The sequence below is a fragment of the Phalacrocorax carbo genome, chromosome 25, assembly GCF_963921805.1.
Source record: "Phalacrocorax carbo chromosome 25, bPhaCar2.1, whole genome shotgun sequence".
Taxonomy (NCBI): Eukaryota; Metazoa; Chordata; class Aves; order Suliformes; family Phalacrocoracidae; genus Phalacrocorax; species Phalacrocorax carbo.
In genome coordinates, this window is record NC_087537.1 from 5,699,585 (window position 1) to 5,725,517 (window position 25,933).

The 25,933-nt window shown below is 48.9% G+C and overlaps 1 protein-coding gene across 6 annotated transcripts in view; it reads right to left on the minus strand.

The window, feature by feature from the left end:
* The window catches only part of GPATCH8 (G-patch domain containing 8), a 57,210-nt gene extending 36,879 nt beyond the window's left edge, over positions 1–20,331 (minus strand). For 3 of the 6 annotated variants that reach the window (XM_064473480.1, XM_064473483.1, XM_064473485.1), the window contains exon 1: positions 4,168–4,248. Coding sequence is in view for 1 of the 6 variants with exons in the window: in XM_064473479.1 (XP_064329549.1) it covers positions 4,168–4,242; positions 19,928–19,972 (120 nt within the window). In the remaining 5 variants the exon portion in view is untranslated. Of the gene's footprint in view, positions 1–4,167; positions 4,249–19,927 lie in introns of those variants that run through there. The other 3 variants (XM_064473482.1, XM_064473484.1, XM_064473479.1) reach the window with 2 other exon arrangements.
* Between the last annotated feature and the right edge of the window lie 5,602 nt (positions 20,332–25,933).

Genomic DNA, 25,933 nt, shown 5'->3' on the forward strand with positions numbered 1-25,933 from the left:
AAGGATCGGATGCTACTGGGTGAACCCATGCAAACAAGAGGTTGAAAAGATTCCCAAACAAAACCTATAGCTCACTACAGATGACACAATGAAGACTAGAGAGAAAAGCCAAATAGTAATGCTACACCATTCAGCTTCAAGAAGCACATTATTTATAGCGCTGTCCACATATGGCTACTGCTAAATGTCAAATCAGCAGCCTCATCAAATTACACTTTGGAACTAGTGGAGTCCACAGATCTGTACAGATATACAGTGCGACAAAACCCAGCTTCAGCGCGTACAGTCGTCTACAACAGCCTGTGATCATCAAACAGCTACCGACTGAAGCCTGAAACCTTGTGTAGTTCAAGGACCTCCTTGTGTAACTGAGCAGAATTAGAGGGGGGGGGGGGGGGGGGAAGGACATTTGTTAGTTATGACAAGGACAAACTAACAAGCTCCAGAATAAGTGGGTGATACACAGTCTCGCCTCCAACCTGCAACAGCGACAGCTTAGTTTGACTCCCTGACGCCCTGCATACTGCCTGCACAGGAAAAGGGCTGCTGTCCTGTATAAGCTCTAAGGGTACATTGCTATCTCCTACGTGATCTGTACTGCTGGGACAAAGAAAACCATAAATTCGCAGCGACAAGATTCAGTACGTAAGTGGAAATAAGGAATTAATGTGAAGAAAATCTGGATTCTGTTAAAGCTGCAAAGCTTTCTGACTTCCCATTTGAGTAGCTGAACTCAGTGCACTTAAAATATTTTTGAAAAATGCATGCAGCTTGAGTTTAAAAGTGTTAAGTGCTCTGATTTTTCAAGGGCACCAGACACCAGTGGTTCCACTGACGTGAACAGCCAGTCCAAGTGCAGCATCTTTCAAACCAGAACAACAACAAAAAAATCTTACGGGGCGGGTGGGGGGGGAGGGGAAGGGGTGAAGGGGAAATATCAGTAGTGGCAGCTATGAAGAGTCCATTGATATGAAATATTTTCTTCAATTTAGTAATGGAAAATAGCTGGCTTCTTGCTTAGGCTCCATACATCCACTAGCTCGTGTCGGCTCTATTCTCCAGAAATGTACTTTGGTTATAGTCGCATGTTTCAGTCCAGACATCTTTGGCCTAAACAAGCTGTACAAAGCGGGATTTCCACAGGAACAAAAACACTAGTGCACTAATTGAGGACACGTTTCAACATTGTAATGATCTGTAGACTCCCAAACCTATTTTTCCAGCCACCTTTGAGTTGCATGCTGTAGCAGTACAGTCAGCACCTCTCAATAGATAATGCTGCAGAGATGGATCTCACTTCAGTGGTGATTGTCAAATGTGTACTTCAGGTGAAACCCTCTGCCCCCTGGGATTTCCAAATGCAAGCTACCTTTAGTCTTTAAAGCGTTTTCATACCACTAAGAAGCTGCAAGAAGCACACTTAAGAGAATATACTTGATCCACTCTTCAGTCTGCAGAATAACCAAACTTCAAACTTTTAGCTGGAAGTGCTTTGATCTTGTTATAAACACCCCTCCTCACAGAGAGACGTTTGTCATCCAAACTATTTCCATAACATGAAGCATAGGCTCTTACTCATTACTCTGAGCAGACTCCTTTTTAAAGGTCACTTGAATTGCTAACAGAGAACTGGTTAAGGATTATAAAACAATTTGTGAATGTTAACATTGCAAATATTTAGATGTGTGGTATTTGCAAATTATATACTTGTCTTTACTCCTTCCCTCTCAATTTCAGTTTAAGGATGTTACCCACTTCTAGGTGAGCAAACAGCATAACACACAAGAGGGCAGAAAAACCAGTATAAGCACCACTTTCCTAATGAGAAACCTTGCAGGAGAGGTACACCACTGAACTCTGACAAAAAACCCTATTCCTTCTTTTAATGTGTGCAATTTGCCAATTTAAAAAGCACACAGGTCATTAATAGTGTAGAAGCAAAATCATTGTCACAGGTGTCAGTAAACTTGACAAAATTATTTATGCTTCCCAGCTACAGATTTTCTTTTAAGAATCAACAATGTACTTAATGAAGATGATGTGAAGATTAACCTTAAAAGCGACTGGTTTGTTTCTGACTGCAGTTTCTGACACCAGGCTTGTTCCTGAGACCAAAACAACACTCCGTGCAACAGCTGTAGCTTTTAAATTCTGCGACTAGCACGTGAAGGCAGCTCAGGTGTGCTCCGACACAGACCACAGATGATGTGGTGACACAGAACATACATTTACTCAGTTCTGCAACTCCTTCCAAGAGTTTAATGTCCCAGGCTTGGGGTCTTACACCTCAAATGCTTGTTTCTCTTACTACAGACAAAAGTAGAGTGAAGCAAGCTGGATTTTGAAGTAACAACAACTGGAGGTTTTCACTCTTTCCCCCCACAAAAAGAGGTACGCCATTCTCTTGTCCTCTCCATCAAACTGTTTTCAAATTTAACCACAAGGCAGAACTGGGCATACTAAAACCTACCAAAAAGTTGTAAAGATTAATAATGTCCCAATATGTGGACAGTGATATAGATATGAATAAAGAAAAGCCAAAGTTGAATTTCATTTTTTCTGCCACAGTTCAACATCACTCAAACTGCAACGAAGTATTAGATCTGCAGATGATCCAAGCTGCAGGGTGAGTCTGCGCCCGTGTTGTTGGGTCCGGTGTACTCCTTCACATTTTACACACTGCTGTAAGCATCACTCCCTTCAGAACACCAAAGGGATGTACTCTGTGACCACTTCTATTCCTCTGTTTGGGAAAACGTTCAGAAATCAGATAAGCAGCCTAGCCTGGAAGCAGTATTTGAATTATTTTGAAATGCTAATTTCCAGCGTGGCACAGAGTCAGCTACCAACAAGTATGCCTCATTATATTTACATAAGGAAACAAGCTTGGCATTTTAATTAAAATCCCCACATCACAACGTAAGATTGAAGTATTCAGGAGAACATTGAATACAAACTCCCATCTCTGCAGCATTATCTCATGCGTCATCAATTACTGCCATGCCTAAATCTAGCATCATGCCAGCACATTAAGACAGTAGGTACTATATGCAGTGTTCACTGGACCAGAAGAACAGAAATAAGAAGGGGGAAAGGAAACCCTAGAGAAGAAATTAAAAAAGGCAGACCGTGCAATACAAACCAGATCATGGCTGCTTAGCTAATATGGGCCAACTGCTGCGGAAGAAAAATGTCGAACACCCCAAGTTGTGTAAATTTTTTGTAAACATCTAACACACACACAAACACACACAACACCAACCTACACATGAATGAAAAATATATATTGATCTTTTGCTAACACTAAGTTTCTTCTAGGTGCAGACTAATGTGAAGAAACTTTAACAGAGAACTTAAAATTATTAATAGGGAAAAGAAATACTTGAAAAGTACTTCCTTAACAAAAACTAGTCTTAATCAGAACACCACTAAGTGACCCCTGGTTATACACTACAAGTTTTCTTGCTCTTGTACTGAAACCACAAATGAAACTTCACCAAAGCTAAGTGCCAAACTTCAGTCCAGTTTAGGCCGAACAAGCTACTGTGCCTAAGACTAGCAGAAGATGCTTTGCAAAGGGAAAAATTTAAAAGCTCCAAAAAGCTTAAAAAGGAAAACTAAACAAAACTTAATTTTTCCCCATCTAATGACTGTACTCTCCACAGCTAATTCAAAGTAAAGCGATGCTTTACAGAAGCAGTTTCAGATTCACGGGGAAGGACTGCTGTACTCGTACTGTAATGCATCCGTGTTTCCGTACTGCCAGATGTCATTCTAACTTTTAACACACCAGTAGTTTTTTAAGAATATAAACTAAAATAGGATCAAAATACATTCTACTACACTATTCCATCAGGTTTGCATATGAATTGATTCTTCAACAAAAAGTATAAAAGCTTAGCAAAATAAATACCTATGAAAGAATGTATTATTTTGAATAATCTCTGAAATATCATGTTGAACTAAGTCACTTATAGTTCTAGGAGAACTACTTAAAGATTAAATCCCAGGCCCACTTAATCTCAGCATGCAATTTACCACAAAAAATTAAGCCTGTACTGACAGAGACACCCACTCCTACCAAATTTGACTGCATTCACATCAAGTACCATCCGATGACGGCCTAATTTTTGGTGGGTTGATGATGCTGATAAGTATGTATCTTACCGATTCTATAGGCTTGTCTAGAGATGCTTGCTCTATCTCCAGGTGCCCTTCTTCATACTGATCAAAGTGATTGCCCTGTAAAAGAAGATACCCGTTAGCTCTATGGCAGAGAACACGTCTCCAACAGTCTAGTTTCAAGATTCAGGTTTGTACATGGTGTTATACTTTATATAATTTTGCCAGCAGAACAAATGAACTTATTGAATACAGGCTCAATTCAGTATGTAGGCTGTAAGAACAGAAAAAAATCATTTTAAAAGCTAACTAAGCCAATTTGATGATAATCAAACTATGGAAGTTGGCAAAATATCAAATATTTGTGATTAAAATACTTAGGGTTTTTTTTTTCCTTTAGAAAGTCTATGAAAACGCTGACCATAAGCACCAGTACTGGCCTTAAAACCACCCAGGGCAAAAAGCAGAAGGAATTGACCCCACTGCTGCCATAAAAGGGTTTTTTGTTGTCTTTTCTCTTTTAAAGAGGAGTAAGGCTTTCCTTGCAGCAGGAAATCCAAATCGCTTGAGGCATACATGTAATTTCACACACCTTAAATCAACACAAACCCACAGTGGTACGAAATGAAACCTCTCCCCGTGCCCACAGCGCTTGTTCATGGTCTGAAGCAGCCCTTGCCTTGAATCTGGGCAGCTGCACAGTGAGCCATCAGTGGAAGTGATCCTCCAACACGCAAAAAAGCCGTTACTTTCAACCCTGAGCCACCCCCCGAGCCAGCTGACTGCACAGCCACACAGGCACATAGAGCGACACAAAGAACACTGAGATGCACACGCACATCCAAGCTTAAATAATTTGTGAGCACAGTACCTAAAAGTGCTCCACAAAACACGACAGGACTGAGGAACATGTCTGAGGAAAGAGAGACAGACCAAGAGATACACAGGGGTGCACTAATGAAGTCTGCAGATAACACTAATAAGTCAGCAAAGAAAACACCACAAAGGATGCTAAATCCAAGCACCTTGATTCCCTACGCTCCCAGAGCAACCCCATGAAACATCTTTGGTCCTATAGACTGGCCACGTATAACAATTAAAGCAGATCAGAAAATTAAATAGGGTTGTTCCTATGGTGTACTAGGCCCAGCCTCCACCAGCGCACATCACACACACCTCTACACCGCTGGTTTCTGAACAGGGCAACCTCTCCCGTACCCAGCGGTGCCTTGTAAGCCCAGTACAACACACAAATGGCAGCCACCAGAGTAGAGACTGGAGCCAAGCAAGCCTCCTAAGGCATCTGCTACAGCAAAATCCAATCTTTCCATGCTTTTGCCAAGACATTAAGGATACAGGGCTCATGAGCCAGGAAGGCACATGGCAGCCTCTGTCCTCCCTTGGTGACACCGTCAGTGTCAGTGGCCATTTCGGGGGGGAGGGAGGGGAACAACACCAAAAACCACCACCACCACAACCCACACACAACTCTGCTGTAATTTCAGATGTTTCTGAAACCTCAGATTCCTGAAACCGCAAACACAGTGAACCATTTTCGGCCATTCAGTAGGTCTATGTCGTAGCATTAACATCCACCATCGCTAGCACAGATCTGGAAAGTTAAAATCTGACTTTCTAGCTGCAAACTCAAAATCAAACAGGAGAGATGCCTGCAGCAGGGGGTCGTTTCAGCGGGCTCTCCTACGCTCCCTGGGCACACTGCTCAGCGTCACAGCCCTGTGAAACCCCAGGAGGTGCTAAGGCCTCGGCTGTCACCCCCTGTTCCTTTCCCAGACCCTGCAGTGCCACTGATCCTTCTGGCTGCTCAGACGACACCAAACACCTGGCAGGTTTGATTTGCATCCCAGCTCCATGATGACTTTGAGCAGGAACACACCTAGCACCACTGCCAAGAGAAACATGTTGTCACTCTCCTCCTTTCTGTGAACACCAACTTTTCCTTCTGCAATAATTTTAATGAAAGCCAGCATGCGAAAGAGCAAATCATAGTTGTAAAAGTCTAACAGGCAGTCCGTTAGAAGCCAGGCACCAGCCTCCAAAAATCCTCTGGAACGAGTGTTCGTACCCAGTGATGCAAATCTGCAAGGGACCATCTTGACAAAAACCTGTTGCCAAAAGAATGTGCTTTGATGCTGGTGCCCCAACTGCCAGCCTATACATCATCTGCCGTCCACAGCGATAATTCATCCCGGCCATGCTCTGCTCCCAGTAGTAGTCTTTCCCACGGCCTCACCAGAGCAAATTTGGGACTTAATCTGCAGGCAGCAATCTGTTCCCACCCAATTTTTTTTGGACAGCCTTCAAGGAGCAAGCTGAAGGCCAACTTACCATGCACGTGCGGTCATTGAACTGCTTAAAAAGGACAGTAATTCTTGGAGACTGGCATGGTGTAGATGTACAGACTGTACATGTGTGTGCTGCGAAGTTAGGGAGCCCAGCAGGGAGAAGACAACAGAAAACCTGCCTCGATGGCAGAAAGACACAGCCCAGCCTCCCAAAAAGTAATACCCAGGAGAACAAAAGCAGTCAAGAGTGCACATGCTGTTAATGAATTTGCACTGTTGACTACTGAACGCTAATGAAAACACATTACTAAAATTTCATATGTAAAAAAATTAAATCCACGTAACATTTAGTTAACAAACACTTGAAACGCTCTCAGCAAAAACAAAGACATACTTCCCCCCCGCCTTATTTCACAACGCGACTTGCTGCCTGCAGACAGCTCAGTAACGCCAACTAAATTACCTGGAGCTGGCAAAATATTTCTGCCTACTCACCGTCTCCTTCAGCGCACTGCCTGCCAAGACATTTATAATTGTTTTTACAAAGGCAAGGGTCAATTCCAGTTTGAAAGCACGCCTTGCTGATCTGAGGCTTTACAACTTCATTTTTCTGTGCTTAAAAACAATGTCTCCTCCCAGAAACTAGGCAAAGGTCTGAACACTCACTCTGTGACAGCCAAACGCAAAGAAGCCTGAAAGTAAATAAAGCCATTCTCTAAGTTCTAGTGATCCCACTATTATCCACTTGATATATTTTGGGGTTTATTTTATAGATTTATATACTTTGAGGTTTATTATCTGCTTTGTATCTACTTCTGGTTTTTTGTTACTGGTAATGGGAGTGGGAACAGGTTGCTTGTTATTACGTCAACAGCAATACTAACACTTTCAAAATGGGCAGGGTGCTTCCATCACCTTGAACTCCTGGGTATGCAAATGCCACCCGAGCACAGGGTAACAAGCCCTGGTGGGGTGCTGGCAAAGTGCTCGCTCTGTTAGGAAGTTGGCTGTTCTAGGCTTGGGAATTTAAGGTATCAGAGTAAGAAAGTGTGCAAATGGAACTGAAATCAATACTTGTCACAGAGAATGTTCTTTATTTATCAATACTTTAAAAAATTTTATAAGGGAAACATTTTCCTTCTACCATAAAGTAACTCACCCTGGGGAAAAAAAGCAGGAAGATAACAACGCAACAGTCATACTGGAGTCAAATTTATGAGTGTTTTCAGCCTGATGATGCCTAACAAGCAAGGAGAAAAATGGTTCTGACTTCTAAGGCCACAACAAACAGCTTGTTATAGTGATGTTGTCTGCCATGGCGGTGATCACACGCCTTTTGGAGCTGGGACTCTGTGGGGCTGGAGGCAGCAGGCAGCTAAGGAACAAGTAGGGGGAAGTTCCATCTGTTTTCCTTCTTTTCCAATCTTTCAACCTGGCACATCGAATGGATCCATGTAACATTTCTGTTTTGCTCTATCTTAAGACAATGAATCAGAGGAAGACAAAATACTTTAACATTTAAATCTAACAATTAATTAAGCCCTAAATGTTGAATCTGTTGAGAATAAACTACATTTCTGGCAAACACAAACCAAAAGCACAGACCACATTTTAATATGACTTCAATCTGTGTCTTCTGCAGACTTGACGGATGCTCCCTCTTCAGAGGAAACCTTTAAGTGAAAAGAAGAATCTAATCCCTACAAAATGAATACCAGGCCATAAAGTAACAGCTGCATTAAATCCAGCACTATTCAAAACCTGTTCCCAAACCTTCTGTCCTGTACGACTATTATAGGGATACAGTAAAATCCTGGCCCTGCCAGCTGATGACAAAGCTTCCACCTACTCCCGTGGGCAAGGATTTCAGGGCTGAATCCCCTTCTCCCTCTCAGCTTCTGCCCCTCCATTCTCAAGCTGCCTGTATCAGGCACTTCTGCCTTGTAAAACAAGATGCACTGCTTATATCGCTTTCTTACAGATGCTACCTCCATCCTAAAACAGCAGAGCAAATAAGATGAGAGGCTTCCACTTAAGCATCATTTATTGCTATCACTTTATGCTACAGCAAGTGCTCTGACGCTAGGTGCTTCACAAGTATAGTGAAATTCAGTATGTTTTACTACTTGGATGAGAAGCAAGGAGAAGCCTTCAACATCTAAACGTTCCTTATTATACACCACGCATGCCATTTAGTTTCCTTGTTGCATTCATCTCCAGGAGCCAATATGTTTGTGTCCTGTAATCTTTTGTGTAATACCATCTGAACTTTGGCTAAGTACCCATTTTGGTTACTCACAGTCACATGTCCTCTCCCTCTCTCCTCCACTTTCCCATTGTTTGATCTTTGCACGAAGCTCTTCACCAAACCTTACGTCTTGGAGCCCTCACACACTTAACTGCTGAGTTATGAATACAGCACTTGAAAAATCAACTAACAAAAGCTGCCTCCATGCAGGATTTTAGACCCTTATTCTCCCTTATTTGGATTGTAAATACTTCAGAGCTCTGGCCCAACAAATGCCATTTCGTCCAAGATTAAATGTAGCAGAGTCACTGCATTTTCTGAAACAATTCAAGTTAAATGGCTAAGGGGAAAGAGTGCTGCTATTTGTTTCTTACTTATAAGGTCCCAAACATTGTACAAGTGAGACCCAGTCAGTATAATTGAAAAAAATTAAGAACTTAATCACACTTTCATCCCAAAAATCTTTAGTGGCAAGAATTGTTGCCAATAAATGACTCAATTCAAGTGAAATGAATTGTTGATTTAAGCCCGTTCATCAGCGTAAATTTAGTGTCACAGAATTAATTCTTCCCCCTACACAAGGCACCTTTTCATGAAGGTGGGCAAAGACAAAGCATCTAAGGACACACAGATATTACTGGGGGAGACACAGAGATGACCCTTCCAAAAGCATCTTGCAAAAACTACAAGGCAGCAGAAAAACATGCTCTCTCCTTCCCTCTCACTCCCCCCAAAAGGGTGTATCCAAAGCCAGACCCGACTCCTGAGTGCTGCATTTTCTAAGTCACCTACAGCACCGTCAACACAAGGAGGAAAGAACGATGAGTCCCTTCAACTGCTTCAGGGCCATTAGACCTCCCTGGATATTAATTACTGCTCTTTCCAATCTGTCCAAGCACAGAGGATATTAAGACATCAACATGCAGAATACGTTCCACATAGTACACGTTCCTGATGGGAATTAGCAGTTTCTTTTACAAACAGCCCTAATTTATCCATGGATTATTTCAAAAGAAAAGTCAATGCAGCAAGTTTGCATTTCAGTAGCTAGGCCAAACCTCAAAACACGGCTCCCATGCAGAGACTGGAGAAAACTACAACAAAGGGGTAGTACAATGGAGACATGAAAGCAATGGTTTTCTTTCAGAATGCCTTAATTCAGCTGTCCTTTCAGTTACTGCTCAACACCAGAGCTCAGTTACACAAACATTATTATTAATACCAAAGATGATGATGTAAGTTACAAAACCCAACAGAAGTCAGATACAGAGAGCCTAGAATAAGAATACCTGGGGAAAATGCTGCCTGCTCCACAAGTCACAGGGACGATGCTTCAACGGTGTGAATGGAGTAAAATAAGAAAAGACTCCAGTATAAAACACCACACCTACGCCCGAGAGCACTAAAACCAGTGATGACTGGGGAGGGAACACGCAGAACGCAGTTGCTGAGATTTCAGAGCAGGAACAACCTATTTATGCCTGTACTGAATTTCAGGACCAGCTTAAGAAGGTGCACCGAAACACATGTTCCTGTGACAGTGCAGATAATCTAAAAAAAGTAATTTTGCAGAAAAGCCCCACTCCAGTCACCATCATTATTTCTTAAATGCACTGGAAAAGAGCACAGCGTGATTATGATCGCTTAACCGCACTTGAAAAGAGCACAGTGTGCTCCTTTGATATTCAAAAATTAGTTTTACACTGGTAGAATATCAGGAAAATACTCAAAAAAATAACATTTATATTGCATTTACTTTAGAAAATGGAATATTAAAACACTAAAGCAAATCAGCACCACTTGTGCATTCTATTTATCCATTAATTCAATCAATAAACCTTAAACTCCAAAACATGAAGTCAAGCCACAAAATTCAGGGTTGTTACCCACAAGTGCCACTCCAAAACATTTAACCAAGCCCGCTCCCCACTCCTGAAAGCTCTGAAGGCATTAGGCTGTAAACCAGCAGCTGAGACACTAGGAATATTTAAAAAGAGAAATGACTACCCACAAAAAAATGCCACTTTCTAGTGTAGATAAAGCCATGGCATTTGAGCATTAGCTCAAGTCACAGGATATTTTGCAGCACCCTCCGGTCTCTGCTCCCACGGCTGGAAAGCACAGCTGACACTTCCTGCAGCCGTCGCGGGACGGGTCAGCACAGATGCAAGGTCTCAACAGTTGAGCGCAGGAAACTGAAGCAGAATTTGAACACAGTGAGCAAATGCCACCTCTCCAAAAATCCCTGCTGCCTGCACACATATGGCACCCTCACAGATCGAGAAAAAAAGACTCAGTGATTCCAGACGCAAATATCCTATTAAATTTAACGTTTTCTTTTTTTAACGGAGGACATTGAGGAGTTGCAAGACCTTTAGGAGGACAAGGCACCTTAACATCCATCAGCTTTTCCCAAAGATATCTCCTAGCACAACCCTTACGAGCACCCCGCATCCAGGACACCTGCATGAGCGTTGCTAGTGCAGCACCAGTGGAGCAGCCGAGAGACATAGAAACCACTCTGCAAGAACCTCACAGAGCACCAGACGGTTGCCTAACCCAAAGACCAGGAATTTTCAGCAAACCACATTCGACATTCATCTCATTTTGTGTCTAGTTCTCTTTTCAAAAATCCTTCCAGCTTGGTCAGCTGTTACCAGACCTGCTGGTTTCACACAGCCCGGAGCTCGACTGACCCACCTCCCCTCAGATGGCCTGAAGGGGATACGTACCGCCAACCATGGCTGTAGGGTTACACACAGGGCAGAGACAGGAGCAGAAAAACCAATTCCGGGCAGGGATAAAGCATGAAAGGTGTAAGTGACATGGTCTGCTGGTACTACCTCTTATTTTGTTTATTTTTATGGGGCTCTATCAACTACATCACCTGCTAACCTCACCAGTAAATATCAGCCAACACAGATGGGAGAGGGAAGGTGTTAAAACCAAATCCAGCTCATCCGAACTGGATGTTTATCACACACAATCAAAATGTAACGGGTTTATAATTTCTCTGCAAGATCCATACAAGATCCTAGGAATGCTGACTAGTATCTCAGACAGTAATTTATGCTGCCCTTTGAAGCTAAGCAGGACCTGATGACTCTATACAATGGAAGATCTCCAAAACATAACTGATGCAGACAACCATGTTGATGTTTAGAAATCCATCCAGAGAATTCAAAAACAACTCCAGGAAAGCACAGCTTAAGAATGTTTCTTGAATATTCATTATGCACCCAGAAGACGACACATTTTTAAGGCCAACACATACCTAGAAGATGACTCCAGCAAGCCCTGCTCACACTGGAAGCTTTCTTGCATAATTTTAAAACCCATGTGGTTTCTCAAAACTATAAAAAGCTATACAAAAGCAACTTTGTACCGGTACCTGGAAAGCCTTTGTTAATGCTTCCCAGAACAAAATCATCCTTTTTCCTGTTGTTCCCTCTTCGGACCGTAAGATGCAAAAAAAATCAGTTATCCTTTCTTAGCAACACAGAGGTAAAACAGTCACAGACAACAGCGAGCATTTTCATTGCCTTCCACGTTATAAACAGCTTTCCTGGTCCCTCCCCTGTAAATAAGCAATACAAGTGGGTAAGTACGGACGCTGCACATCTTCACACCCTCCAAAATAGCTTAATATTTACAGTCAACATCTTGTGAAAGCTGCAGCAAAACCTCATTTGAGGCAAACACACACATCAATTATTTTGAGAGTACTTAAAATGGAAATCCTCTCAAGTCAATACAACAATAGCAATCACTTAAGATTTGGATGTGAATTTAAATTGGCAACTTTTGAAAGAAGCACCTTGTAATTACATGTTGAAAAGTTGATGGCACCTTTTGTTTACCAAACTAAAAGTTAATTTTGATGGCAAAATTCTACCTGTTGAACTTAAAAACACTGAAAAAACACCTGGAAAATGTACATATAAAAACCTAGTTAGAGCTGTCCAATTAAAAGTGTGTCTTACAGTTCAGAGATAAACAGCTTGTACAAAATGGAGTGGAAGCCAGAGGCAGGTCTCTGCTTCGCTATGTTTTGCATACTTTGGCACCAAACAAGAACAATTTAATGTCTTTCAGATTCCTTCTGCCACTACCAACGCCAGCTATAAATCTGTTCCAGCACACAAGGGATGCTGTTTAGTTCTTCAACGCTTACAGCAACTGTACCGAAGAGTATTAGCATTGGTCCCACTCACCCAACTTTCTCTTAGCCTTTTCTTAACATACCTCAATGCAGAAGATGCTGCCGCTTCCAGCACTCACATGTTCATGACTAACAAGGACTTTCAAACAAGAAAGACAGAGAAAATACCCCTATGGGATCAAGTAATCACTTCATATCTAGGGTGTAATTTATTTATCACTACAAACTTCCAAGCTTTTGTAGTATGGTGGGTTTTTTTCCTCTCAATATGGTGTTTGACTTGATAAATTATTGTTTCTAAACCAAAATGTCACAGAAAACCTCACTCAGGAGCACATTAACTGGATTCAAACTCATAACTCATTCCACAAGACTTGGTACCATTCAATGCTTTTATCAATGAGCAGAGAGGAAAGACAGCAACTGCCGACCCAGTTTGCAGGTCATGAAGCCCAGCAAACAGTAAGCACCAGTGTGGACAGCGTGTTTGTACAGAGCAATCAGCCGTGTAACACGGCCTGAACTCCCAAACACACAGAGCCCTGTACAAACACACCTGCAGCACAGGCTGCTCCTGAGCAGGCAGGAGAAATCCATGTTAAAACTGCTTCATGCAATACGGTAGCAAAAAGGATAAGAACAGAGTCCGAGGGTGTGTAACGAAGGAACAGCAAGTAAGAGTAAAGTAGCAATAAACATGTTTATCTCTCTACATTATACTGATGAAGTCTCTTCTAGATTCCTCTACGCGAGTCTTCTAGTCACAAATGTGGAAAATTTTAAGATGCCCAAAGCCATAACAACGCGAAGGGAACAGCAAAAGTCCCTACAATAAAAGGATTCAGAGATCAGACTGTTAAGGCTCTCAAAAGAGGTTAGGCTAAGACAGAAATGTTACATATGCCCTCACATAAGAAGAAGCAGTGTGCTAATTTGCACTTTGGCATTGTAGAGAAGGACATAACCAGAAACAACAGCTAAAAGCTGAAAATTGAAAAATCTAGAAGAAAAGTAACAGAAAATACACCTTTCATTGGGCCAATCTATCAGAACAATCTACAAAGGAAAACGTTCACCATCACCAGCTGTCTTCAAGAGAAAGAGATACTATAGCCAAACACCAATTCCTGGACTCAAAAACTGGGTCAAATGATGGATATTGAAGGGTAGGGGATCACGGCTATTTAAAGCAGACATCCTAATATCAATTTCTGGCTTTAAAACTGTGAATAACTAAACTCAAATTAATTGAGTGCTCTTAAAGCTGCTTGAAGGTGGAAAGTACCAAGAATTACTATGGGTTTAAAACTGTACCATAGGTAAAAAAAGCATACATCAACTGAGGAAATGTTGACCAAGTACTGCAATAGCGCTTTTTGATTGAATGAACTCCTAAAGCCCTACATCCCCACTCAGTGGGTGTTTGGAGACTAGTCAGGAGGGTTTGGTTTGGAGGGGGTGACTCAGAAGAAGCTGAGATAGCTTAGACATGGTTGTGAGAATGCCAAATAAAGTGTTTCCTTTCCTATCCAGTTAAGCAAGGCAATAGAGAACATCACTGCACAAGAGGAGAGAACACAAGTGACAAAACACAGAGGGATAGGTACAACCATGACAGGAAAGGTCTGTATAGAATTAACTTACCACAAGTTCCAAAAAAATCCACACTGAAGTTCAGATTCTCCTGTGATCTTCTAAAAATGGAACCAATACTATTCGATATACTTTTTAATGCATTTTCCCCTCGTCTTCTCCTCCCTTCCTTGCTCACACAGGCAGGCAAAAATCACCCACAGTTCTGGGGTCCCTGCTTTGCTCAACTGCGAGGTCAGCACATCTTGCCAAGGAGGCAAGAGCACTGTCCTTCCTGCACCGTGCCTAGACCAGAAATTTAACCCTAATCTAATGATAAATTAGGATCTCCAAACAATACTAATAGATTTTAGAAAATCGAAGATTAACGCATAAATAAGAAAACACTCCACAGAAGGGGCTACCTCATGGACTGCTCTCAGCCACATTTGTCAAAGGCAAATTCACGCACCAGGATCTTGTATCAGTCGCAAGCTCAAGATAATGTATTTTGAAAAGACTCCAACCTCCAAGAGACTCCAATGAGTCTTTCCCTCGTCCCCCCACATTAACTTTTTCTCCTTCCAGTTAGTAAAACTAGGCAAAAGAAAGTGACCCTGCTTATTCCCTTGCAGCATGGAGAAAACCCACCAACTGACTTTGCCACATAACCCACGAGCAGTCACGGCCTGCTGAAGGATATAAAAATCAAATACGTTTGCCTCAGGCAGCACCTAAGAAATGAATTGAAGTTGAAGCCACTGACAACACACGCTCATTAGAAGGACAGATTTTAAAACTCCACGCTGCCAGCCCAGATGTCCGGTAAGCCAGACTGCCTAAGCTGCTTGGGAACAAAACTTATCCCTGACATTCTGCCAATTAAAAAGCATAAAATCCCCATGCCATCAGCACTCAGCTCAACTTGCTGGAAGCAGCAGGACTAGAATCCCAGACCAGCCAGTAACAGTGACGTGCTCAGTTAGCTCTCCGAATCCTTTGCGGGGTGGGGAAAACCCGCCTATCTTCTTGGCATGAGCAAAAATACCAGAACTGAGGTTCAGACTGGCCACATTTCAACCCAGTTTAGAAAACCAGGCACTTCTGCTTGGTGGAAGCGTTATTTGGTTATACAGCCTATACAACAAACTAAAAAAATCAAGAGACAGAACAGTTTGCGTTCCATCTGGCTAATGATGCAAGTAAGTGCAATGTACGTAGGAAGAGGAAATTATTGTACACATATACACATATGGCTCGTAATATTTCTGCTTCAACAATGGAAAGGAGAAAGATACAGGAAGAAAAGATTTTCCTAACATCTGTGAGTAACTGGGAGCTCTACTGGATTTCAGCGATATGGACACACCCACAGTATTCATTCTTTGAGTTCAGCAGAGTTAATCTAAAGAATAACATTATTGCAATTGTAAAAATAACACTAAAAAATACATTTACTTTTTGCAGCAGTCTCATGTATTCACACAGCTTTCAGTAACGCTCTTAAAATACTGTTAGCATAGTCGACAGCTATTGTTCATGATTACTTGAAGTTACGATGGTTCACAAGTTTGTCTCAGCCATGGGGAAGCCAGTCAATCAAGGAGACAGCAGAGGCAGACAAGTGACAGACATCCCTGCGACGGTTAAGCAGTACGATCTTTTAACCAATGGACTAAGCTTGTCAGCGGCCACTCAAAAATAACCCCTCCAGCAATGGAAAAGGTTGGGATTTGTTTGGGTAAGCTATTCAGCAGGCAACTTACCATTTGAGAGCTTAGAGAGGGGAATGAGAAGGAAGGTCAGCGATATCCTTCTCCTGCAGTAATTCATTTCACTGCCTAAAGTCCCCTGAACAAACTGCCGTGCTGCCCCGGTCAGGGAAAGATCAAGTATTACTGGACAGAGTAAAGCTAAATGCCTTTCATTGGAGCTCCCCTCAAGTTCAGCACCTGTAAAATACAGTCAAACACAGGGACTTTCCCTTGAGGTTTTCTAAGGCTTGGGAGCATACAGCAAAAAGAGAAGAGGGTCTAAACCCTTTGTGTGGCTTCTAAAGCTACACAGCTCAGCAAAAGCAAGACAATCCTATTTAAAAAAAAAAAAACAAAAACACCAACAAAATAAAAGCTGCTTAATCACCTCATTGTGGCAATACCCTCCAATGCCATTTCCTCCTTCTTTGGCAATTTCATCTTTCAAACCATCCTTGGCTTTGAGGTTCCTTCCACCCTACCATAGAGAGGGCTCGGAATAATTTCCGAGTACATAATTTTTCTCCTCCTCCTCCGTATCGTGATCTGTATCCTTAAGGATATCTGACTTTCTTACACTTATACTAGCTACTCTTTTCCCCAGGGTTACTTGTAACCCCATGATAGTATCACCACTCCCTCTGCAGCTTTCTTTATATCCATCACACCACTCTGGCTGCAGTTATGGGAAGGTCCCCCACTCCCTCTTATTTCTCCAGTCCTCAGCTGATCCCTCTGCTCAGCAATCCTCCTCCTCTCATCACCTTTTCAGGCACTTCGGACCATACCTTCTTTTTCTCAGCTGATTTAGGTCCTTTCCTTCTTGAACCCGTTTCCCTCTGGTGGTGTACGTTTCCATTCCTGCCTTCCACGGAGCTTCCTTTAGTCAGGCACGGGGAGGGAAGAGTAACTCCCAGCAGCTCTCTCACCTTTAATCCACTCTCTCCAGCATATCAGAAGCTCAGAAACCTGAATATCACCTCTGCTAACCCTGCATTACCAACCTCATCACTCCCCTGCCCACATCAGTGCTCAACTCGCACTCTTGCCAAACTAATCCTCCCAAACCCAGAACCTTTCCAGTTTCTTTCTGGAAAGAAGGCTGATAACAATAGAGAGAACTCTAAAATGCTTTTTTCTTCCTCCATTAGCCACATCGCTAATCCCAAGCCATCTGCCTTTCTTCCAAACAGCTAAAAGGTTCCTTCAAGCCATGCACTTTACTCCTGACCTTTTGTTTCTCCTCCTGTCTTGAGACAGTAACACATCCTTTCGCTTCATCAAGAAGATCACAAGTAGATCACCCAGGAACAATCAGAGATCTCTATGGCCTCCCTCCCCCTCACCACGCCGCATCTATCCCTGCTTCAAGCTATATAATCTTAGAGCACCATCTCCCTTTTGCCGTGCCCACTCGGGTCGCAACAGACTAGAAGTAACACAGAGTCACGTTTATAGTTGTTCTCGGTCAAAGGACAGAAATTTCATCTGCCAAAGCTTAGAATTAGAACTGCTAGAAATTGCGTGAAAAAAAGGCATTCTGAACACTGACAGAAACACTCCTACCAAGGAAGCCTACATACAAATTTGTGACTTCACACTAACGGAGTGTCTTATTTTTGCTGTAGTTTTGAGACCAGTATTGCACAGACGTGATCAAAAGCTGTGCACTAAAGGCAGGCATATTTTTACCTAAGCTTAGCAACAGTCACAGTGCAGCTTTCACAGCGGACCTGCAAACACTCAGCATAGCAAGCCATTCTCTGGTGTTATGTCTAAGTGACATCCGTCTAAATATAGAGGGAAAAAGTCAAAAATCTGCTCTGAAAGTGATCTGGATGAAGATGGAGGTAAAATCCAGTTCAGAAAGCCTTCTTCCAACAACATACCTCAAAAATTGTTAGATTGACCAACTGTCAGGAGTACGTGCATAGGCACTTGAGCTCCCACTGCTCAGCGTGACCTTGGCCAAGACATGTGGGCCCAGTCTCCCTCTAATCAGCTTCCTCATAGCTCATCGTTTTCATGCTCAGTCCTCTGCAAGCCTTAACCAACTCCAAACTATTCCTCCCAGAGGACCAACTCCCCTTTTCCCTCGAAGCAAGCTTTAACGTACAAAATAAAATGTCTTCTCACTGACAAGTTTTCAGGGAGAAGTTACCCTACTATAAAAACAAACCCTACCTTTTTATTTTTCGCTCTAGTCTATGGGAAAGACAGCAAAAGTCTGATATTTGGCACAGATAAAGTCCCAATTAAAAAGAGTGCCCTTTGTTAAAGTCAAAGGAAAACAGGGTTGTGACTGGGTCATTGTTTCCGAGCATGCTCGGCAGCTTTTAAGATTTCGGCATTGGGTAATGGAGCCCTGTTTCCTCTCTGACATCACTACACATTCCCCCTGCATGACCAGAGCAATGACACAGTAACAGGTTTTGCTGCTACAATTGTTTTTTTGCAGAGGGGTTGCCCCACAAAGGGACGCCAACAAGTACACGGAGCAAGAGGCACGTGTGACTAGTTGTGCAATACACGACGACAGATCTTACCCATTTCTTGGGTATATCCTGCAGCACCCGTTTTAGGTTCCCCATCTCTCCCCTCCCAAAGCAAACTATTACAAGAAATGTATTTTCAAACCCAAGATCCGGCTCGCTCCACTTCCTGAAACAGGAACTTCAAAACCTAATCAGACCATTTCGATATTAACTATAACTCATTCCCTCATTTAAGGAAATGAACGATGCAAACCAGCCCCTGCGTTTAGGGCTGCATTAGGAAGCTATACCTATGGTCCCGATAAGGTAACACAAACAGGACAGGCAACCACGCCAATACGTATTTTCTCATGCGTTTCTAATGCAGTTCAATAACAAATTAGGAAGCGCACATCCCCAAAAGCATCCAGAAGGAGCAACATAAATTAATTACTACTGGACATCCTGAGCGCTTTCAAGATTGCACCTTAGTGCTACATAAAGTAGAATTACGCCAGCTCTGCAACTATAAAAAAATCCCTCCCAGACCTTCAGGTGAAAGGCAGGAGTTCAGGTGAAAAGCACTAGTGCAACTCCGGGCTCCCAAAACAAGAATGACACAGAAAAGCTCATCGACAGCCCTTCTCGAGCTGCGTTTATTCTCACTCCTTTTGTTTTTCCAACCTCGAGATTCTCTCGGGCTGAAGTCAGAAAACAAAATGTCATTGTTTAGGCTTAACGAGTCAACGTTAATTTCACCATTGTTCATTTAAATCCCCTTTAACACAGCAACAGCGGCGTTAATTACGTCGGAATACGAATGTTTTCCTTGGGGGGATGCGAGAGGGAAGACGCGCGTTCCCCGCGGGGCTGGGGGGACGCGCCGGGCGGCCGGCGGGACGGGGCAGCCCCAGGCGGGGCAGCGGCAGGCAGGTGAGCTCCCGCCTAGCCTCTGGCCTAACGCACCGTAAAAACCACGGGGAAAAAAGAAGAAAAACCCCAATCCACGGAGCGCCGGGCTCCTGCGGGTGAGAGTCGGCTCGGCGGGGGGAGCCCCGGCGGCCGGCTCGCTCCCCCTCTCCTCGGGCCGGCCCCCTCCCGCGGGTCACCTTGACAGCCCGCCCCAGCCCCCCGGGCCTTTGTGTCGTTACCGGCCGCCGGGACCGCGTACAAAGCCGCGGCGGGGAGGAGATGAAGCGTAGGGGAGCGACCCGCCCCGGCCTCCCGAGGAGAGCGCGGCCGCCGGGGGTAGAGCGGGGGCTCGCCCGCCCCCGCGGCGCGGCCGTTACCTGGAAGTCCCTGTCCTCGTTGAAGCGGGAGAACCTGTCCGCCATTTTGCGCCGCCGCTCAGGCTAAGCTCGGCTCGGCTGGGCCCGGCCCGGCCCGGCTCGGCCCCGCGCCTCCGGCCGCCGCCTCCCCTCAGCGCCGCCCCCGCCGCGCCGGGCCGCTCCACGCATGCGCGGCAGGGCAGGTCACGTGCGCGGCGTGGGGAACGCCCTCACGGGGGGGGCCGGAGGGGGACGGTTGAGCTGCCCGGGAGCAGAAGAGCCGGCCCGCTGACGGACGGCTACCGGGGGTGGGGGGAGGGAGCGGAGGGCAGCGGGCAACCGCCGGGCGCACCGCTAAACCTCCGCCACGGCGGGTCGTTCCTGCCCACCCCCCTCACGAGCCCTCGCTGCGGTTTGGCACCGGGAGCGCGCATGCGCCTCCCCCGTCTGCGCGCACCCTAGCAACCAACGAGGGCGCGAGCTGCTGTAGCAGAGGGCGGGTCCCCCCGCCTGCTGCTGCGCGCATGCGCAGGGCCGTCAGGCGGCGAGGACTCGAGCCGGGGGACAGGAGAGGGCGCGAACCCCGCTTCAGCCTTCCCGCCCTTCCAGCTCGAACCAATGGGGCTGCCCCAGCCTCTTGAGTGATGGCGGTGCGAACCAATAGGAGTATGGGCTCACCACCGCCCCCTGGCGTGCGCCGCGGGTCACGCTCGCTCCTCAGAGGGCGCGTGCGCAGACTCTCCTCGGAGGGGCTCGGTCGGACTGAGGGGCGCCGGGAAGGGGCATCGGGGTACCCCAGCACCTCTCGGGAGGTGGGGAAGGGCCCCGGCCCAGCTAGCCTGGATACCCGGGGCCAGTCCTGAGGCGGGGGATGGGACCCGGGGCCAGCCCTGAGGTAGGCCATGGTGCCCAGTGCAAAGACTGAGCTGGATCATGGTGCTCAGAGCCAACCCTGAGGTGAAGCACGGTGCCCAGGGCGAGGAGGAGTCATCCCTGTAGCCCTGCTCCCGTCCCACTCAGTCACGCCGCAGGGGCCTTTCTTGACTCCTGAGCAGGGAGGTGTGTGCCTGCCTTGCTCAAGCATAGCCATGTCCCTGTACATGGTGGCAGAGGAGCAGTGCCCGGGGCCTGCATGCACCATGCAGTGCCTCGGGTCTCTGTCTTGCAGCAAGCCACAGGCCTTTTGAGTGCAGAGCCCCGGCAGACGAGGCCCTGTTTTTCCATCCACTGCCGCAGCTGTTACCAGCTGTCTCTGAGCATGGCAGTGCGTGTCGCTGTCTCTAGGCCGTCCCTGACAGCAGGAAAACCGGATTCCATCTGTCTCTCCATTCATTCCTTTTCTTTCTCTCACCAGACGCATCACTGCTCAGATCCTGCTTGCGTACTGCCCTCTGCTGTCTCGTCGAGGCACGGTCCTCAAGGTTCAGAAACGGGCCTGTCTGAGGCGTGTGTTCACCAGACCGTGCCTCCACGCACACCACCGAACCCGTCGTCGAGCCCTGCGCAGTGAGGCTGTGGGTCGGGCGCAGGGGAGGCCGAAGTGGTGGTTCTGCTTTGTGCTAGGCAGCGTAGGTCCTAGCAGGGCTGACTTGATCTATTACTGCAGTGGGCCAGGCAGGGCTGTGCTGCCAGAACTCCTATGTGGAGCTCCCTAACGCATCTGCCTCTAACTTGCTGGGAGGGATGCAGCTCCCATCCCGCTGCCCACCTCTGCAGCCTTGCGGAAATCCCCCTAGGCTTGGCTCTCTCCGGGGAGCAGTCAGCCCTGTGTTTGTGCTGAGGAGACTGAAGCAGCCCGCAGAGCCCTCCTGTGCTGCCACTTGCCTGTGCATTACTCTGCTCCTCCCAAATGCCTCAGTGTCGGGGTCACTCATCTCCCACTCCATCAGGGCTGTGGTCCCACCTGTCTCAGGGCTGCCGGGCCTTGCCCTGCTCTGCCTCTCCTCCATGGGTCGTGGTCTCCCTCCCTCTAACATGCATCCCTGCGGCTCCTTGTGCCCCAAGGAGGGTGGAGGAGCTGAGGCAGGGAGGGGAGCAGCCTTTCTCCTTCCCGGAGTCACCACGGTGTTTTCAGAGAAGACTGTCCCCACCTTGTCCTGCCGAAACACCCGGGTGGGTCCAGGCGGGCTGGGTGGAGCCGGGATCCCAGCCCGGGGAGCCCGGCCATGCTGCGTGGGCTGGCCCCGTGGGAACCCTGGGCCCTGCTCAGCGCCGGGGCTGCGCCCACGAGAGGGAGCTGCTGCTCCACCCAGCCAGGCAGCGGGACCCCCACCCACGCCGTGGGACCCCACCCAATACGGGGGGTCTGAGCAGGACGTGGCCCCGCAGCCGTTTGGAGCCGGGTGGGACGAGCCACGGAGCAGGGAGCACGGGTGCACAACACCCCGCGGGGAGGGTGGCAGCTCCCCCAGCGGGGCCCGGGTGTGCTGGTGGCTTATGCCCCTTCCGACATGGCTCCTCCACCCCGCTGGGTAAAGAAGCCGGTGCTCATCGTCACCCATGCGTAGGGGGCACCCAGCCCAGCCTGCCTGGACTTTGGGGCGAGGGGGATCTGCCACCCTAGGGGTGCGGAGCCAGGTATGAGGGGTACCCCCCACGCATCCTCCTGGGTGCTGCCCGAGGCCCCTCACCCCCTGCCTCAGTTTCCCTGGGTGCAACAGGGGTGAGCGGACCCTGACTGTGGCAGGGGGGAGCTGGGGCGTGCACTGAGCCCGCTTTGGGGGGTCAGCTGCGGGAGGGCTCAGGCCTTTCTGCTCAAGGTGCTCGAGGGGAGCAGCGTCCCCAGGCTAGGGGACCCCCGACCCCCCGCGTGTACGTGTGCGGCGTGCACCACCAGGCATGAGCGCGAGTGTGCGTGCAAGCTGGGGGAGGCCGGGAAGCGGGAGTGAAGGAGGCCCCTTTCTGCGGGCCGGGAGGCGGAGGCCGGCGCTGCCGACGCCTGGGCCCCTCTTCTCATGTAAAGCAGCTTTGTGCGGGGGCTGCGCCCCCCGGCCCCACCGCCTGCCGCAGAGGAGGGGGCCGGTGGGGGGCCAGAAGGAACAGCTCCCCCCACCTTCTCCCCACACTGAGGGCCCACGTGTGCCCATCAGGGACCTGCAGCTGCAGGGGGTCAAACCTGCCCCACTCTGCGTCCCTGGTACCCCCTAGCCTGGAGGGGCTGGGCGTGAGGACAGCTCAGTGGCCCTGCTGGGCACAGCTTCATGCCACCATCAGGCACAGGGACAGTTCAGTGCCACCCTTGGGCACAGGCACAGCTCTGTGTCCACATCGGGCATGGGGACAGTTCAGTGTCCCCATCAGGGGCAGCTCTGTTTTCCCACTGGATACAGGGATGGCCCAGTGTCCCTGTCAGGCACAGGCTGTGCCAACTTTAGGCACAGGGGTGGCTCGTTGTCCCACGGTGGGCTGTGGACAGCTGGAGTGGCCATGAGACTCCATGGAGACAGGAATGGGCCTCCCGGCCTCGCTGCAGCCCCACCAGCCTACAGGGGGGATCTGGGTGGTGGTGGGGGACAGGCAGGCACCCAGGGGACCCTGAGGCCACCCTGGGCCCGTGGCTTGGGCTCACCTCTGTCCTCACACCCGGCACTGAGACGGGCTGGGTATAAATAGCAGCCAGCTCTGTCACCTCCTGTCACATGCCCGGCGCTGGCAGGGACCCCCACCATCAGCCAGGGGCACAGCTGTTTCCAGCACAGGGAGGGATGGCCTCGGGGCTCCCCATCCCCCCCCGCCTGCCACACGGCCACCATGGGGCCACTGACCCCCACCACTGGGGCCACCAACCCCCACCCCAGGGTCCAGGCTGCCCACATGGGGCATTTCTGTCACCGCCTCAGGAACGCAGACCCCGGCCCAGTGTGGGACCCTGGGACAGAGCTGAGATGGCCAGACCCCCCCACCCCACGGGGACCCACTGCCAGCGCCAGGGGCTTCCCTCCCTAGGGACAAAGGGGGCCCCAAATCAGAGCAAAAGGGGAAACTCCCACCACCCCCACCTCACACCACCCACTTCCACAGGCAAAAATTGTCACTGCTTGACCTGCCGGTCCCCGGGCGGCTCTAAAAATACCATGTCCTCCTGACAGCGACAGCTGAGGGCCAGGGCGGTGGATGCCTCAGGGACCCGCGGGGGGGCCGGGGCCATGCAGAGGAGTGGGGCTGCCAGCCTTGGGTGCCCTGGCCCCCCCTGAGCCGGGACAGTCCCTCTCGCTTCCCATGCTCTGTTTCGGGGAGCCCCCAGCATCCCGCCCTGCTGGGCCTGGCCCGCTGCCCCCTTCTCCCACCGGGATGCAGCCAGACTGTGGCTTGCAGCACCGTGCCCAGCCATGCCCACTCTTGCCCGTCAGCCGCCGGCACGGAGCCTGGCCCCGGCACGCCGCGGCGGCTGTGCCTCTCGCCGTCCCCCCGGCCCTCCCCGAAGCCCCTAATCCATCTCTCGCAGCAGGAGATGCCTAAGCTGCCTTTTCATGCTGGCTCCTCCGCGCGCGAGCTCGCCGCGCTTTCAATACCGGGCGCTGGCAGGAGACGTGTCGGACAAGCTGAAGGGATCCCTCCCCTGCCAGGAAGGTCAAGGTGTGCTTAAGCCAGCTTTCCCCCGCGTGCCGCCCCGGCCGGCACAGGCCAGCGTCCTGGAGCCCAGCACCACATGGGCTTTGTCTCCCACCAGCACTGGGGAGACACCATGGCATCGGGGTGTCCCCACCCCGGGGTGTGTGCAGGCAGTCGGACCCTCACTCAGTGGGGGCTCATCCTCCCTGGCTCCTCACAGCCGCTCTCAAGGTCACCCCTCGCTCCACCACTCCCGTCCCGGGAACCCTCCCAGTGCCAGGGTTCGGATGACCCGCTGTGCCCAGTGCCTGCCAGTGCCTCGTGGGTGTCCGCTGCACCCACAGTGAGGACTGCCCCAGCTGCTGAGGCGCCCCATGTCCACCCCACGGGTACCCCAGGGCTCAGCTCACCCCAGCCCACCCAGCCAGTGCTGCTCACGGAACTCCCCCAACCCATGGAGCCACTGCAGATTGTTAGACCAGTTTAGACCAGTAAAAACCAGGCCTGAGAACAGCAGGTACCGGTTCCTGACCTCCCTAACCCACAGGATAGTGTGCGTGTGACAAAGCTGGGCACGGGTGTGCAAATATGCATGCACACGCATGCCAGCAGACCTTTCACGCAAGCATCCCCCAAAGCTGACACCCCCCGACCCCCCAGCCCCGCTCCCATGACCCCATGCTTGCCTCCCCTGCGTGTGTGTGCATGAGCACATGTGTGTGCATGAGCACATGTGTGTGCGTGCCTGCGCACGCATGTGCCAGCTCACACACAGGGGTGTGGAGGGGCCCCGTGGTGCCCGCGCCAGGGGCCCCGCATCCCTCCCTGTTCCCTTGGTGACGGACCCCCGTCCTCTGCTGGCACCTCAAGCTGCCGCCAGGCCGGGCTTTTGTGGCTGGTTTTAATTAGAGCCTCTTAAGTGTGAAACAAAGCTGAGGACATGGGCCGGGGGGCCCTTCCTCTGCACTCCTGGGGGACCCCCAGGGATCCCCATCCCACCTGGCATCACCTGGCGCAGCTGCTCTGTCCCCCGATTCCTGCTTCACCCTCCTCCGTGCCCAGCCCCGAGGGACTGGGGTGCTGCGAGCTGGTGCTGCCAGAGCCCCCCCACCAAATACTGCCCTGCTGAGCATCACTGGCCCCCAGCCCAAGAGCGGGGCGGTGTGCGGGACTGGGGCCAGCCCCAGCATCACCCATGGGTGCACACCGGGGCTGCTGTCCCCGGGAGGAGCGTCGGCAAGTGGCCAGAGCTGCCCTCCCTGCCGGTGGGTGGCCCGGGCGTGCCAGGCCCCACTTGGGGTGCTGCTGGGAGTCCGAGGCCAGGACCTGGGGGGTTCCAGCTCTGTCCCCTGTGCCTGGCCCTCCAGGGTGCGGGGAGGACCCTGCGAGCACCCTGTCATCCTGCAGTGCTGCAGGGGTCCTGGGGAGAGGGGCTTCACAGGGACCACGCCCTGCTCCAGCAGGGACACTGGAGCC